Source organism: Zerene cesonia, chromosome 19, assembly GCF_012273895.1.
Source record: "Zerene cesonia ecotype Mississippi chromosome 19, Zerene_cesonia_1.1, whole genome shotgun sequence".
NCBI lineage: Eukaryota > Metazoa > Arthropoda > Insecta > Lepidoptera > Pieridae > Zerene > Zerene cesonia.
The window spans coordinates 3,751,988-3,768,854 of NC_052120.1; the positions used below are offsets into that span (position 1 = coordinate 3,751,988).

Here is a 16,867-nt window from a genome sequence, read left to right on the forward strand (position 1 = left end):
TGTGCACATAGATTATACACTTATATGCGATGTGCATGTGTTACCGATTTAACATGTAGTCTGTACAATCATTTTTGTTTAGAAAAATTTTCATATAAATAAAAGGATCATCACAGTCCCCTTTACTTTTAAAAGTATTATTATAAAAGTTATTTTGCAAGTCTAAATATATATTCTAAAAATAAAGTCTAAATTATATTCATAATAATAATACATGTAAAAACGTAGATAAAAAGATACACGAGAACAGCAACTTTCAACTTATAATTTTTATTACTATCATCAGTTAATTACTTTAGTTGTAGGTATTTCAGATTAATTAATAAACTAGGGTTAATTTTTTTGCGAATAACTAATGTTTTAATCCATGCCATTAGTCCTTCAATCACACCCTTCGTCATTATTTCATGATTTGACTAAAGCAATATATTTTTTAATGATTTTACAATAGATCATAACAAATGTTCTTTGAAAGCTTCATGAAACACAAATACTTTTATTTGTAATTTTTTTCTAAAATAATATTAATTATTAGGCAACTAACAACTTATATCCTAAAAGACGCGTCATCATGCATCTTGCTGGACTCCCAAATATTCTGGATTTTGAATAGACTGCTTTAAAACAACCATTTCTGCCAACATGATAATACGCTTGTGTTTCCTGTTTGATCCGCTACTTCCGCTGTGTCGCCATTTTAAGTTTCACTTTATCTCGGTCTGTGTCACTACGTGCGTCTCGGCGAAGTGGTGAAACGTATACTAAAGATTTAATGTACCATTTAATAAAATTTATCTTTTAATTAAGCATTTTGTACATATTAAGAAGAAAAGTTCATTTTTAATCAAGTTATAGAATTGGGTATGTAAGTTATCATTGATTCTTGTATTTTATATGCGGCCACTATGGATTTCGCATTATGGCGTCCCGTTAATTTAATAGCATCACTATAATATTGAAACTTTTTTACAGTATGCAAATGCAAGCAATGAATCATTACGGAAACAGAGGATTTGGAGGGCCACCTCAACCTCAGAGACAGGGTGGACGACGTGGTAATAATAGAGGCGGCTTTCGAAACAACTCGAGGTTTGAACATAATCAAAGAAATCACAATCAGCAAGGAGGTCAACGTCCGAATAATGAGGTCAGTGCCATGGTTTTAAAAGACACCAGTTAAAACGGTATTTAATGTAAAATATTTTTCATAAAAATTATACATTATTGGTGACAGGTACCATTGGTACCATAGGGATTTCGTACCAGTTTTTCCGTAGTCCTTTTCCGCCATCTTGTTTGCGATGCTATACGAATCTCACGTTACAATTTATTTACGTTTCATGAATTTGCTAATATGGCAAACTACATTTGCCCTTAGTAGACATATTCCGAATTCACTGTTACACTTTGTGTTAAAAATTACACGATGATATAGCCGACACTGATACTTTTTATTATTAAATGATGGTGTGTCAAAGTTTTATCTATGTTGTTACGAATTATCCAGAAGTAATCTATAATAATTCGGCTGTTTTTCATACATATATTTAAAACTTATCAATTAATCCAACTTTTTAGGCCATTTCATTAGGGAGCATAAGTGTATTATATATTTTGTTGCTTCTTAAGATGTGTGTATGTTTTTTAAATATATTAATAAGTAAGATAAGAATATTTTCTATTCATTTAAAACAAATACATTTACAATTGATTAGAGTAGGAATGCTATCAACATTTTTTTTTGTGACAATTTGTGAAATTTACTTAATTTTTCCTGACTTATGAAATTGTTGCTACTAACATTGATAGCTTAAATAGGATTATTTATTAGTTGAATTACAGCTTTGATATAGTAGTATGGCAATATGACAATCCTATTAATTACATTATTAATTGCATAGTATCTATGTTTGCTTAATTAACTTACCTCGTCTAACTAAATTAATTGAAACATATTTATTAAATGCCTTGTTCCGATTATACAATTCTTTATATGGTTTTGGGATTGTATCATAAGTTAGTATTCTTTTCAGCCACCTAAACCGGTTCAACAAGATAAACCACAACAACCCCCACCTGCACAAACTCCAAAGGAAAAGGAGATTGTACCGCAACCAAACCAACAAGTACAGCCACCACAACAGAAGCAACAGCAAACACAACAACAACAACAACCGCAAAAACAACAACAACAGAACAAGCCACAGCCCCAGCAACCACAACAACAGCAACAACCACCAAAACCAATGCAAACTAATACATTGAATCAAGATTCTAAAGATAATGTGGATAAGAGTATAACAAATGAGCCAAAGAACCAAAATAATCAACAACCATTCCAAAAGGTATGGATACCAACAAATTACTATTTTTGATTTTAATTTCATGCTAAAAAGGTAAAATTTGTTAATGAGAAAATTATAATAATATTTAATTTTTAGAATGTCAATGGGAACTTTGGTGGCCCAAATAAGCAAGGTGGTACCTGGAGCCAAGGTAATCCTGCAAACAAAATGGGTGGTAACTTTGGTAATCGAGGCCCAAGAGACTTTGGACCAAAGGGACCAGGTGGCCCAGGAGGTCCTGGAATGGGAGGGCCAGGCCATCAAGGGGGGCCAGGGCCTATGCGTAACCAACAGAGGAATAACAGCCGGGTTGGTCAACATGATGGGGGCAAAACAGTGCAAAGAGAGGTAAAAATGATTATGATACAATATGTATACTAATTTTTTTCCCCTTCTACTTGCTTTTAGTGTAACTGTTTATGAAGCTGTACTTAATTTTTTTTTGCTTTGTTACACTTCTTACTATTTATATTCTGTTTTTTTTGTAGTATAATTACTTTTGACTAATTTGATATAGTTTGTCCAGGAACAAATGTTAGCCAACAAATTGAAAGAACTAATGGGCCCATTGACTGATTTGCCAACAATTGAACAAACTGAGGTCAAATTTAATGGAAGGAGTAGATTATACATTGGTAATCTTAGCAATGATGTATCAGAAGAAGAGATACTGAATATGTTCGGACAATTTGGAGAAACGGCTGAATTATTTATTAACAAAGATAAAAACTTTGGATTTATTAAAATGGTATGTATATGTGAATTAATTTATACATTTCACCACTATTTCTTTTGGAATTGATCTCATCTAATAATTTTGATCTTATTTTAAGGACTACAGAGTTAATGCAGAGAAAGCCAAGCGGGAATTAGATGGTAAAATGAAGAATGGCAGAGCGATGCGCGTTAGGTTTGCGCCTCATAACAGTGCGGTCCGCGTAAAGAATTTACCGCCGTTTGTTTCTAATGAACTTCTGTATAAGGCATTTGAAATTTTCGGCAAAATTGAAAGAGCGTTCGTGAGAGTAGATGAAAGAGGAAAGACATTAGGAGAAGGCATTGTAGAGTTTGCGCGTAAACCCAGTGCATTGGCGGCAATTAGGAATTGCTCTGAGAAGTGCTTCTTCCTCACGTCGTAAGTTTATTTTAAAGTAAATTTTAATCATTTAATTCATATGATTAAAGTATTTATTGAATTACAATATGAAATTTTTTATAGGTCGCTACGCCCAGTTATTGTAGAAAATTTAGAAGAGCCAGATGAATTTGATGGTTACCCAGAAAAGAATATTCCCAAGAAGCACCCAGAATTCTTAAAAGCGCGTGAGGTAAGAGATTATTTGTTAAATTGATTATTTATCAAATTGAATTTCGTATTTATTTTAAGAATTTTATATAAATCTTTTTTATTTAACAGATGGGCCCACGATTTTCTGAAGCGGGCAGTTTTGAGCATGAGTATGGTACAAGATGGAAGCAGTTACATGAGCTTCACAAACAAAAAGAAGAGGCTCTTAAAAAAGAATTGGCTGCAGAGGAGGAGAAGCTTGAAGCACAAATGGAATATGCTAAGTGAGTCATTCATTAATATCTTTATGGAAATTTTAAATTATTCATTCACTCTACTTTATAAGTATTGTTTAAAGTATCAACTAGTAAAAAATTTTAACTTTCTAGTGTGATAGAGTTTTCTTGTATACAATCATAAAATTTGGGTTCAGGTTTGTGTTGTTTGTTTTTCTCACATTATTTGTGAAAGTGATGAATGACTCTCATAATGTATCCAATTTCAACTTTATTTTTAAAGTACAGCCAATTTGTCTTATTGTCTTTTAACATTGGCTGGAGTGCTTAAAAAAATATTCAATTTTTAAATTACTTTTGTCCATTGATAATTCTGACAAAATGATGAGTATACTCGGGCACGTTAAGCCGTCGGGCAGCGAGGCACTAGATCTGTGTAAGAGCGGTGGCGTGGTGTGGCGTGGTGTGGCGCAGGTACGAGCACGAGACGGAGCTGCTGCGCGAGCAGCTGCGCGCGCGCGAGCAGGACCGCGAGCGGCAGAAGCGCAGCTGGGAGATGGCGGAGCGCGCGGCGGACGAGCGGCGCGAGGCGGAGCGCGCGCAGCTGCTGCGCCACGAGGAGGAGCTCGCGCAGCGCATGCGCCACCAGGACGACGAGCTGCGCCGCCGCCAGCAGGAGAACACGCTCTTCGTGCAGGTGATACACTAAATGCTTTTCAAATCCCATCGTCTACACGACATGTGTGAGCCATTTGAATGCCAGCCCCAGCCCCAGGTGAAATTAAATGCAGCATAGACATTTAAAACTATATTACATTAACAACAATTAAGACAAAGAAAGGAATAAATGGCCTAAATATTGGTTTTTAAAGAAATTAAAATATTTCTTCGATTTAAATTTAGACAGGCAGGTAAAACTTACATAAATTAATCGATAAAGCTATTTAACTTAAGATTAATATTTACAGGCACAAAGGCTGAATTCAATGCTGGACCGTCAAGAACAAGGCATGTTTGATCATCAGCAACCAATGGTAAGTACAAATTTATAACACAGTGAAACTTACTTTTTAATGATTATGCTTTCTACTTTTTACAAAAATTTTATCAAACAGGTATGTCTTGAATTTGTTATTCTATAACTTCATCTTGCCATAAATACCACTTGAAAAGCAAATCTTACTAATCCGCTCAACTTGAACTATTTAAACATGAAAAGCCGAATGTGGTATTTTTAGAGCTATTGATGTGAGTCTGAAGATTATTATTTAATAATAATCTCTAATACGTATGAATAAATGCACTTTATCCGTTGCTGTATTTGATAGATTACCAGTAAATTGTAAAGGGCTTGAATTTCGTCAATATTTTTCCATGGCACATATTTGTGATGTTTTATTTAAACTATAAAAATGCATAAAACTGAAATGAATACTTATGCCATATACTCGTATATTCTGTCGTCAAGCTGTTGAAAATTAACCTAAGTTATAATTTACTTACACATGTTATTAATATATGAATTCTTATTATACTTTCGCTACAGCCGCAGACTTGTGTCGATTTCCACAATGTATATAGATACTATTTTCTGGGTATAATACTCTTATTACAACATACTTATATATCATTGATTAAGTCTCAAAACGCAACGATTTCAAATTCATATTGTAGAAAGTCAACCATGATGTACAAAACCTTTAATAATCTATAATTCAGCACTATATGGGTGATATAACTACTTAGCATCGCTATAGTTGGACTTTACGAAACTAAAAACAACACTACAAAAGTATAGACCGGGTTTAGATTATATACCGAAATTGTAATTTACGATATAAAATTGTATTTAGCTACATTTTATTGTATAATTGCTATTTAATTTTGAATTTTATTTATGTGAATGGATATGTTATATCATTATCTTTCGTAAATTGCTAGTTGGAACTTCCAATGAATTCGTCGCTTACCAAAATTTTTGTGTGTGATGTATGTGCTGCTCCAAACAATTCTCCTTCAAAATTCTCAATCATTAGTAATTATTAGAAGAGATATATTTTTTATTAATCTGACCTTTTCTAATTACTATTTGTTAGTCGCAGTAATGAGCGATTATTATCCGTCACTATCTTCCGTATGCAATATTTCTGCCGAAGTCGTCCGCGGCTCGACAGCTTCTATCCTTGCATTTTTGTCTTACAGATTTAGAAATACAGATTTAGAAGTACGTAAAATTTCGCTTTATTTTAGGAACATGTTTATTCGTGTTTGATTTGCGTTCGAAGTGTTAGGAATTCCTTTTGTTTAGTTGTTTATCAAGATTTTTAAATAAAGGAGGGTGGTTCTTTGTTTCAAGTTCCAACTATATTTTTTTTATATGCCGTTCTCAAAACTATAAAAATTATTTTTTTAAAACTTAATTGACCATTGTTTATATCAGTTTCATTAAGTAGATATATTGATCCGCTACAGTATATATTATTATTGATGTTACTTTTACGTCTTTGCGTTATTGTTGAATTTCAGTTCAAAATGGTCTAAAATTTCTCAAAATAAAAATGTTTTGACACCCTGACAGTTAATTTACATTATTTATTTCGAAAAGCTAGCCTTTTACTATAGCTTTACAGTTCGTTTTATTGGCTCTAATCTATTGGGTTTATTATTATCGAACGTATATCTGAAATTGCAATCGTGAATTATGTGGAGTTTGGAAAAACATATTGTTTGTTAAACTGTTAAACGGAGATTCGCCCGCGTGGTTGAAAGAATATTCCCACAGAAATGGAATGTTCTACCGAGGTAAAAAGTAGCCTATATCGGTGTCTAGCCTCCAAACTATCTCCCACGCATAAAGTTCATATCATAAAATCGCTTCGTTGCGACGTGAAAGAAAAACAAAAACGTGCAATTAAATAAGGATTACATATTAATTAACTATCTTTTTGTCATACCACGAGAGCATCTCTGTGTACTGTTTCAATTTGTTTTACCGTGTTCACATTCAAAACGAAACATTTTTAAACTGTATTGTAATGAAGTAAAGCAGACAAGGATATGCTTTTTTCTCTAATGTAGATAATATGAAATTAAAAAAAAAAAAACAAATTGCACCATCCTTATACTAGAATATAAAATGTTTGTTAGGAACTCGCAATAATTTTTATAAGTTGACTAATAATTGTACATTAAACCTACTCTCTATTCCTTACATTTAATGTAAAATACAATCAAAGATATGGATTCATTGACAATAAAAATCATCGGCGAAGAAATACTCACAGTACAACTTAACTTTTATCTATACAAATGATTATATGAATATATATTTCATCAGAAGATACTATTGTTTAAGCCTTTTTACACATTGAATCGGTGATCTATTAAATATAGTTAACATATAAATTGCTTAGGCAAACAACATTATTATATATTTATTATAACCTGACCTAAGATATAAAAAAACATTATTGCAATATGTTTCTCACATGGATTAAAGTAATTATCGAAAATTATCTGTATATTAATTTTATACAGCATGACATAATCAATAACCACTGCAGTGCAAATTATGTAAATAATACAATTTTTGGTGTTGCAATATGAAGATTATTATAATTCAAGGGGTTGCCAACATTGATCTTCGCTCTTATGATATGCACATCTACGTATTGGATTTTTATGTGTCGGGTTTCTGACTTACGATTTATTTAAAGAGCTTCTTATTTATTTTGTATCGAAATAAAAAGTGAAACTCGAATCGATCATCTTTTAAGTCCACCTAAGGGAACATATACATCGAGTTCTTCATTTGGGTTTTAGATAGGTATTATATTATTCTAAGGTGTGTTATGGTGATTGATATTTACATACAGAGTTAAAACCATGTGGTTAATTGAAATTAAATCGTAGGAAAATTGTGGGACTTGTAATAAAACGCCTAGCAAGCAATTTCATTAAAGCAGTGATTTCTATCACTCGGTCATTAAAACCTATTTATTAATTAGGTTTTCTTTGTCTGGGGATATTGGGCCTTACAATTTATTTTTTATCGAATAAAAAGGAAATATATATAGTAGTTTAAATAGCAATACAAATGCTTTGTAGGCGTGATTTTTGGCAACCCCTATGTCGTCATTTTTATTAGCAAACGTCCATCGCCTACGGTACATGTGTTTTGCGCATTATGGGTCAAAGGTGTTTTTTTTAAATAATAATATAGTTTGTTGGTCACTTAGAATTGCCACTTTTATGATTGCTCACTTTAGGACGGAGGCTTCAGAGAGCAGTACGACATGCAACGTGGAGGTTATGACGACATGCCGCAGAACCGTGTTTGGGAAGGACGCCAAATGGACGATTATCCGAATAAACGTCGTCGTTTCTAAATATTTTTACTATAATCACGACACACGTCTGTGCGAAGGCACTCTCTCGTTTGTGAGGGAAGTTTTAGTTAGGGACAAATAAGGGGTGACAATTTTATCTATAATTATATAATTAGAATTACAATTTTAAACTAATTAGCTCGGTCCCATTATTTGCACTAACCTAAGGCTTCACTACAAACCATATTAAAATAATTTAGGCAATCTAAGCAATTAAGCACTAAAACTTATTATAGAATTTATACTTAAAATTAATTATCAAAATTAGAAAAAAACATAGTACGATAATTACTTACAAGGTTTTTAGCTCTAAATCCCGTTTCTTAATCAAGCCAAGTATTAAAATGTCGCAGTTTTTACACGCAACTTCATACTTCGTTATCTAAACACACTGTCCTGTTATCCAGTATCATATCATTGTATTCTATTTATTACAAAAACTGTTATATACAAACTGAGATCACTTTCTCACTTGGTAGTCATTATTTTGGGTATTTTCACAAGATGGGTTCTACAAATTTTAATAGAATGTTCATCAAATTAGGCTTTATCATAATCATAGAAAACAATCTGTTCACTTAAAAGTATTGCGAACAAAAACTTTTAACATGGTCTAGCCTAAATTCATTAAAATAAATTGACCGATGTGGCACATGCGTTAAAAATAATTTTCGCAGGATTTCCAATACAATTTATTTCATACAATTTATTCCGATAAATTTGTAACGTAAGATCATCGTAGACTCTAGTGTAGACATAAGAGTTTTGCAGTTTGAATGATTTGAGTATAAGTGAAAAGAAATTTAATTGTGAGATTTAGGATTGAGTGAAAGATTTAAGATTTAGAGAATATTTATTTGAGTACACTGAATTACTATGTAATTTGTTTTTTTGCGTAATTAATAAATAACTTTACTATATACATATTTATCTTGTTCTTTTAATGGCCCTATTAGTTTTTCGTTAAATAATATTTAAATAACCAAATTATAAATGGGAAAATAAACATTAGAAGAAGTTTAATTAAATTTTCTTTTTTGCTTGTAAACATCCTATATTATAGGTACCCATATAAAATGAGGATAGGAGAATTCCAACCGCATTATTGGATTATATTTAATTGTATTCAACGTTTAGATGTGTTTTTATGTTTTATATCTCATTATTGGGACGTTTTATCTTAATAGATGTTTCTTTGTGGTCCTTGGTGATTATTGGCTCTTGATTATAATATAGCAGTGTTAAAGTATCGATAAAAAAAACTTGTATTACATATGATGAAACGGTCGCAATATCACAATGCCTAATAGGTTCTATAGCTATCTGACTCTATTGCAATTTTTATGCAGCAATATTCCACATCTCTCCGCTTTCCTACATTGTCAGATAAGCGAAAAATTGTAATTGCATGCGATTCTCTTATCGGTTTTATATACTTTCTAATAAGTACCTTATACCCTATATACTTGTAGTAAGAAAACAAGAACTCTTAAATTATGGTGAGTTATATAACATTTCTTTAAATCATTTATATTTATTATAGATAAATATGTTATCTATAATATAATATTGATTTTGTGAATATAGGATTCAAAAAAGAATCTGTGCAATAAACAAAGGAAAGCATAAAAATATGTCTTCTGATGTTATTATCGTGAAAGTGAAAGAGTCACCACGGCTTACTTTCCACTGACTTCAAGAAAAGGAGGGTTTTATAAATACGGCGATATTTTTTTGTCTGTTACCTAATAACCTTTTACCGGGTCAACTGATATTTGTTTTTTTTTTTAAAGATGGTGCCTCCTATGTGGTCTCATTTAAATGGAACTAGACCATTCTATCAAATTGTAGGTCGTTTGACAATTTTAATTTTTTGCTAAAACTACAAAAAAATGTATTCTTTGCTCTCAGAATCTTTAATTAATATATTTTAGAGCTGAAAAGCCGCTTGCATTTGGATTAAAATTGGTAATGTGACTTTATCCTATTCAATTGGTGAGTATATGTATCTACTGCACAAACTAAAAGAATAAAATAGACGGAGCACGTTGAACACGTTGAAATGGAGATGTCAACTGACTATTTCAATGTGTGCGTGTGGTTCTCACCTACCGGGTCTTATAGTATTTATAGACATTACACACACCTTTTTTAAATTCTCAAAAGCAAGGCAAAATAATTTGGGCAAAGGATAAAAATTAATGCCAACACGAACATGGTGTATGTTGCGTTCCTAGGCTAATAAAAAGACAAACTAAGTTTTGTTGAAGAAGATGGGATACTTTTAACTGCTAAATACAATTGAAATGGAAATAAGACCTGCGTGCTCGCTCGCGGCTCGCAGGAAGAACGAATTGCGAAATAGTATTATTGTGCAACTTATGGATAGAAAATTTGTATATTTAACTCAATACTCTACTAAGAGTTGCAGTAGAATAAAATTCAATTCCAATAATAAAATTTCAACAAGGATAGTGCATTTCATACCAATTTGACATTGTTAAAGTAAAATATCCAACGCAATTTATTGTTTATTTAGTTATGTTTATATGGTGGGCGTAATTATTTTTATATTTGCTCACAGAAAATACTACACCGGAATATCGTATCTGTCTGCATCGAATTTTTTTGTGTTCAGAGGTTTTTGTATTGCATTTTAAATTATCTTCAACGCATCTGTTTGCATATCATATGTTATCTTGGTCGTTTAAATAACCACAGGTCCCTATATCGTATGTACATTACTATAAACCCTAAGCATTATCCGAATCCTTCAACAAGTAACTATAAAATCAGATGCAACTGGGGCTAAGTAGGTTGGAATATCTTATTGTTTGTGCGTCAATCACAATGACAAAATTATAAGAAGATTTTCACATAACTATATATTACGATGAAAGACCAATATAATGTTCAAAATATAGAGTAAATTATGTTTAAAAAAAAAATTGATCTCTATATGGTAGGGTAGGTAGGTAGTTTAAAATGAAATGCGGTTATTAATTAGGTTTTTTAAGTTTTTATTTAGGTTGTTTGGACGTGAATAAATAAATAAATAAATAAATAAGCTTAAGAGAGTCACTGTAATCTTAATAAAAGTAGCGGTTATTCAATTCAAACCCGTATTATATTTAATGCAATAAACGTAACGTACAAAGTTCACCGTGCATAATGTACTCGTATAAACAATACTGTGCATTAATAATTTGTTGTTTGGTATAAGTTGTTTATCTGAACATACTTTATTTGATATAACAGCAAATTTCCCATATAACCTCAAAATTTATGCATAAAATTTAAAATAACCAAGTCTGTGGTTTTGAACATGTTTCTTTGTTATTAGTTTCACGTGTATGTTTTTATGTAACGGACTTGATTAGATTCGTTTTTACTCACTTTAAAAGGATAGCTTTAAATCAAACTTAGTACACGTATCTACAACATATGTTAGAAGCATCGTTGGCAATGCAATAATTTCATGAATTGACCTAATTTCCCTGATTCAAAAAATTCTATCATCAAAGCGGGGTTTTTTTTAACACATCCTAACTTCAGTCGAAAAATCTGACTTAAAAATATGTCTTTTTTAGTATGTGGACTTTTTGTTAGTTGTAGGTAACGCTTGTAAATTAAGAGACTTTTTCGACATTCAGTTAAAAGAGATTTAAATTTTAAACATATTTAAATGAAGCGCTGTGTTTCAAATGTAAAAAATTAATTTCCACCAAACTTAAACAAAAAGCTAAAAACTAGCAGTCCACCAGAAAATTCGACAAGACATAGGTAGTAAATTGAATTGAATTTAACTGAATTGAATTCAACTTTATTCGTGTTGCTTTTCCCGTAAAATGAAAATGATGAAAAATTAAATGAATATCATATAAACAAAAATAGTTTTGAGAATTTTCCCAATTTGAAAAGGATGTTTTTACGGTGGAATTCCTCAACATTTTTTAATTTTATTAATTTGTGTTGATTTTTCAGCGCCTCGAAATTGACCGTGTTAATTTTGGTGGTCAATACAAAAATACAAATAACGGTACTATGTCGCAGTCGAAATAATAAAAATGAAAGTTGAATAGTGATGTTTCTTATATCAGTCACAAAATGCGGTTTGTTTCTCCTGCACTATCATTTTTGTTATATTTTTTTATTCATTTCTCCTGTAAAAGTCCTGCTGAAGTTATAATATAAAATAAATCAAAATATAAAATAAAGTGTTTTTATCTCTTTTCTCTGTATCGTATATTAAATTTCGTGTTATGATGGTAATTACCATACTCCTCGACGACCTGTTTCTAATATCACAATATTGCTAATTTTTGGGTCTTCTGGCGTTACATTGCCCAAACTTTCCAATTGTTATCTTCTTTATACAACTACTTATATTTCAAATATGAAGTTGTAATAAATATGTCAATATTTGCAGTTATATAATACAATTATTCTACGTTCATTATCCCCTTTTTTATTTGTTTCTGTATTCTTGGATCTCATTGTCAGTTTTAACACTAAATATCCAGAGTGTATCGACAAACGATTGCTGCTTTAGAACATTGGCACATTTTTTTCACTTTAGCTAGTTCCGCGAGCATAATACATTTTGAATTCAATATCGAGTCTCCAAGGAAGACAAGACAACACAGAAGAATTACAGTTAATAGTCACGGAGGAAATTTTTCTACGGCTAAACTTAAATGTGGTGCCCGTTTCTTGTATACAACAAAGAAGCACGTGCTAAATAAATATTAGTGGTAAGTTGAAAATTGCAAAGATGGTGATAAGAACTTTTTTCATTAAAGAATGCTAATAAAAATGGTGGTTTAATTAGCACGTAGAAACTTATCTTTACGAGATCGATAGTAATAAATTAATGTTATGACATTAATTTACAGCAACTAGTAGGATGGACGATAAAAAATATGTGTCGTCTCCATCTGTAAAACACCATTTAATATAAGGCCAAATCTACTATTAGTTCTTCATTCTTTATTGAAATAGAAATTTTCTTAAATATAATGCGATGGTCAGCTGTTGCTATTTGATTCGTATTAGAATAAATACCTTATTGGTATAAATCTTTAAAAAACTGTTTATAATCCTGAATTATCGCTTAAGGTGTGTTATCACTTGAAGAAAAATGGATGAGGAAGGCAAGATATTTCTTACTATACCTATATTAAGTCCCAAAAACACATTTGGCCGTAGGTATATGCTGGGTTAATTGGTCGGAGTTAATGAACGTGTAAAATGCATTTTAACAACACTTAAATGGATAGAGTATGCGCATAAAACTGCATAATATATAGCCGAGCAGCGTTGGCAGCGCCCGCTTTGAACAAATCTTTTTACGTTTGGGAGTGGGTACATAGTTGTCATAATATAGGATAACTTGATATTTATAGTTTTGTTCATAGCCGGCAGCACATGTAGAATGACCACACCCGTTCATGATTCCCTGTAGCGAGTTAATCTACTGAATCTAGAAACGTATAGAACTTATTGTGTGTCAACTGTATTTAATCGACGTTTCGCTGCCTTCTCGTCGCGCCCTTTGTGTATTTGGGATTTAATACGGTGTCAGATTTACATGTCGTCTCATAAAACTAATTGCTAACAATTAGTTATGTTAAAAAAGCAAGGTACCTACCTATGTGCAATAAAATGTTATTTTGGCCACTATAGTGGAGTATTTACATACTTCTGGGCACGAAGGGAGTGAAGGGACTGTGTTTATTAAAGTTTACCTCTCTGATAATTATGGTTCACGATATCTAATTTATTTCCTCCAGTTAAAAAAAAAATATTTTAATTTACTTTTATTGAAAATGATACCTTGTTTGATCCAACCAATGATCAACAATTAAGAAGTTTTCTAGAAAAAATATTTTTTAAACGGTTTTCAGTTATCAATGGTTTACTTAGCCAAAACGTTATGTACCTAAAACCATACATTTTTAGAATTTGTCTTAATATTATTATGAGATTGATCACATGATTTATACTACATTATTGGAGTTTGAAAAAGAGTTCTCATTTGTAGTTTCATTTATCATTTTAAATCTGGAGTGGGCATTTTATTTTAATATTTTATATATTTTACAGGTATCGGTGTTTAGCTAGAGACGTTTCTGGATTTCAAAGGTACGTCTTATTGTAATTTATTGTTACAGAAACTGTTTTTGTTATGTTTAATTTTCGTTGGGCATTTTAACCATGGTGTACGCAAACAAATTCAGAGTGCTAGTGGTCCCATTTTGAAAATCAACGGAAATTAGTAAGAAGCGATATTAAAGAGAGTCGAAAAACATGTAGAAATGCAATATATGATGTTTCTCTGTGGCAATAATGTCAATATTTTTAGTCATTTTATTCACACTAAGCAGAGTCGTTCATCTTTGGTAATTGAAACGGAAATAACATTAAAAACATATAAGTACATAACATTGTAGAGATATTTATTTTACTTGACCAAAATCAATTGGTATTGTGTTTATATGATTTTGAAATATCCCTGTGCCAATTACAGTACATGTAGAAATGTTAATTAATTATTATTAACTTTCTCCCATCATTAAAAAAAAGAACAACTTACATAGAATTAAAGGTAAAACCAAGCTGTTTAATATAAAACACGTTTGGTATCTGTACACAGCCTTTCATGAACCGGGTCAAATGTGTTCAATGACCTTTTATTACGATTTTAAAGTATACGTTAAATACTATCAAGTGGTTTCATTTCTTTAATTTTTTACTGTTTGTTTTTGTTGGTGCATTTTTTATTATTATTGTTACTTTGAAATAATTTTTGTATATAAATGTTTAATTATTAAATATGTGCCAAAGTAAATTAAAATGTTAATAATATTAAATTATTATAAATAATAAAATACCCGACTCGATTTAGTCTGGTCTCAACTAGTCAAGCCCTTTGATAAGATACTAATATTATTCAGGTTAATAAAAATAAATCAGTTAGTATTTCTTTATTTTGCAGTGGCTCGCAAAGACAACGATCGCACACCTCATAGCTTCAACGTATCCCTGTTGTATGCGGTACGTTTCACATGCTATTTATTTTCAATACGGCCGATGTATCTTGGCGAGTATGAAGTTCCCTGCGTAATAACTCTTTTTAGGAGCCAAATGGTTGGCACGAGGCGACGACTACACGATTGTACTATCGCGAAATATCGCAGAGCCTATGTTCGGACTCGCCTAATTACGTCGGCCGTATTGTAATTAATTAATTGATTAACTTATTTATAAACATGATGAATCCTTTTCATTTTGTCTTCTTTTCCCGTCGGATAAATGATGACGTACAAAACAAATAAACTCTGATATTACAACAAACAGCTATCTATAAAGTAAATAAAATTTAATTTTAATTAATTGTATCTACTTTCGTATAAAACATCTCATTTGCTTTTCAACGAAATATTTTCCCATAATGTATACTCAACTTTAATGGATGGCTGTTATGTTCCAATTATGTTTATTATCTTTTAAATATTTATGCCTTAAAAATTTTTGGTAATCATATTTTTCGTTTCAGGAGCGGTTGAAAATTATTAGACGTGAAAGGGGAAGAAATTTCAATGTTAAACTCTTGAGCTTGAAGAATGTATTTACTGTGTTCTTAGCTCCGGAATCGTTAGTCCTCAAAATATACTAAAAATAATATTTGATGTGTAATTCATAACTCTTATTAAATAGCAAGAATATCTAATTTAAAAAACTATATGTGTGAAGCAACTGATATAAAATATTAAATATAATATTTTAAAATATCTTACATTTCGATGAATTAATCTTATTCTAATGCATAGTGTGCGTAACATAATTTAACAAGTTAGAATTTTAACCATATTTGTACCGTCGATGTAAAGTTAACTGATTATGACAACACATTAAAACTTGTGAGTCATAAATTTACACAAAATTTATAGTAATTTTTATATTCTCTAAGCACATTGTGTAATATGTAACACTTTGCTGTAGCATAACTTGTTCATTAAATTTTTAAATTTTCATTCTCTTTTAGTTTAGTTTTCGTGGTATTTATAGTTATATAACATTTTATTATAATGTTAGTTATTCCTTACCCTTAAAACTAAACGAAACCTTAATACTAGGAAACAATATCTCTTTTAACATTAAATACAACAGATCAAAACCCCTCCCTTCAAAATTCTGCACCTTCGGAGTTAAGAGCGCTATCAGTTAGAACTGGTGAGTTAAAATTGGATTTTCTAAAAAAATAGGCTTGTTTTACTGATAATGCACTACTTGATCATACTTTGACGTAAAACTTCATACATTTGCCAGTTAAACTAAACTGTCAGAAAAGCTACTGACAGAGCGTATCAACAAGTTGTGAAACCGTCCTTTGGTATGGTATATTTCCTATGATGATATTTTATAACTTTTTGTCTTCTTTTCCCGACTGAAGCATAATGACGCAATTAATATAAATCTGATATTTTTTTCTAAGTAAATTTGAAAAACTTATAATTATTGGAAGTCAAAGATGTGTTTTGTTCTTTGTTGCAGGCAAAAAGTGACGCAAAAGAAAAATATTTAGGCATCATATCTGCAGCCCTCTGC

The 16,867-nt window shown here is 31.1% G+C and overlaps 1 protein-coding gene across 4 annotated transcripts; it reads left to right on the top strand.

The window, feature by feature from the left end:
- Nucleotides 1–697: 697 nt before the first annotated feature.
- On the top strand, nucleotides 698–16,831 carry LOC119834615 (hrp65 protein-like). Of its 4 annotated transcripts, XR_005288008.1 has the most exons (14): nucleotides 698–861; nucleotides 973–1,147; nucleotides 2,034–2,345; nucleotides 2,442–2,693; nucleotides 2,863–3,093; nucleotides 3,179–3,480; nucleotides 3,565–3,673; nucleotides 3,763–3,917; nucleotides 4,344–4,566; nucleotides 4,838–4,903; nucleotides 14,363–14,401; nucleotides 15,255–15,313; nucleotides 15,816–16,492; nucleotides 16,814–16,831. XR_005288008.1 is itself a non-coding variant. In XM_038359025.1 (11 exons), exons 2-11 carry the CDS (start codon nucleotides 974–976, stop codon nucleotides 8,255–8,257), a joined length of 1,944 nt encoding a protein of 647 aa, XP_038214953.1. In that variant the 5' UTR covers nucleotides 698–865; nucleotide 973; the 3' UTR covers nucleotides 8,258–9,183. The 4 variants fall into 4 exon arrangements, 3 of the variants coding, with proteins under 3 accessions (XP_038214953.1, XP_038214952.1, XP_038214955.1); XM_038359025.1 differs by lacking the exons at nucleotides 14,363–14,401; nucleotides 15,255–15,313; nucleotides 15,816–16,492; nucleotides 16,814–16,831 and adding an exon at nucleotides 8,138–9,183 and having other exon boundaries at nucleotides 698–865; XM_038359024.1 differs by lacking the exons at nucleotides 14,363–14,401; nucleotides 15,255–15,313; nucleotides 15,816–16,492; nucleotides 16,814–16,831 and adding an exon at nucleotides 8,138–9,183.
- The last annotated feature ends 36 nt before the right edge of the window (nucleotides 16,832–16,867 follow it).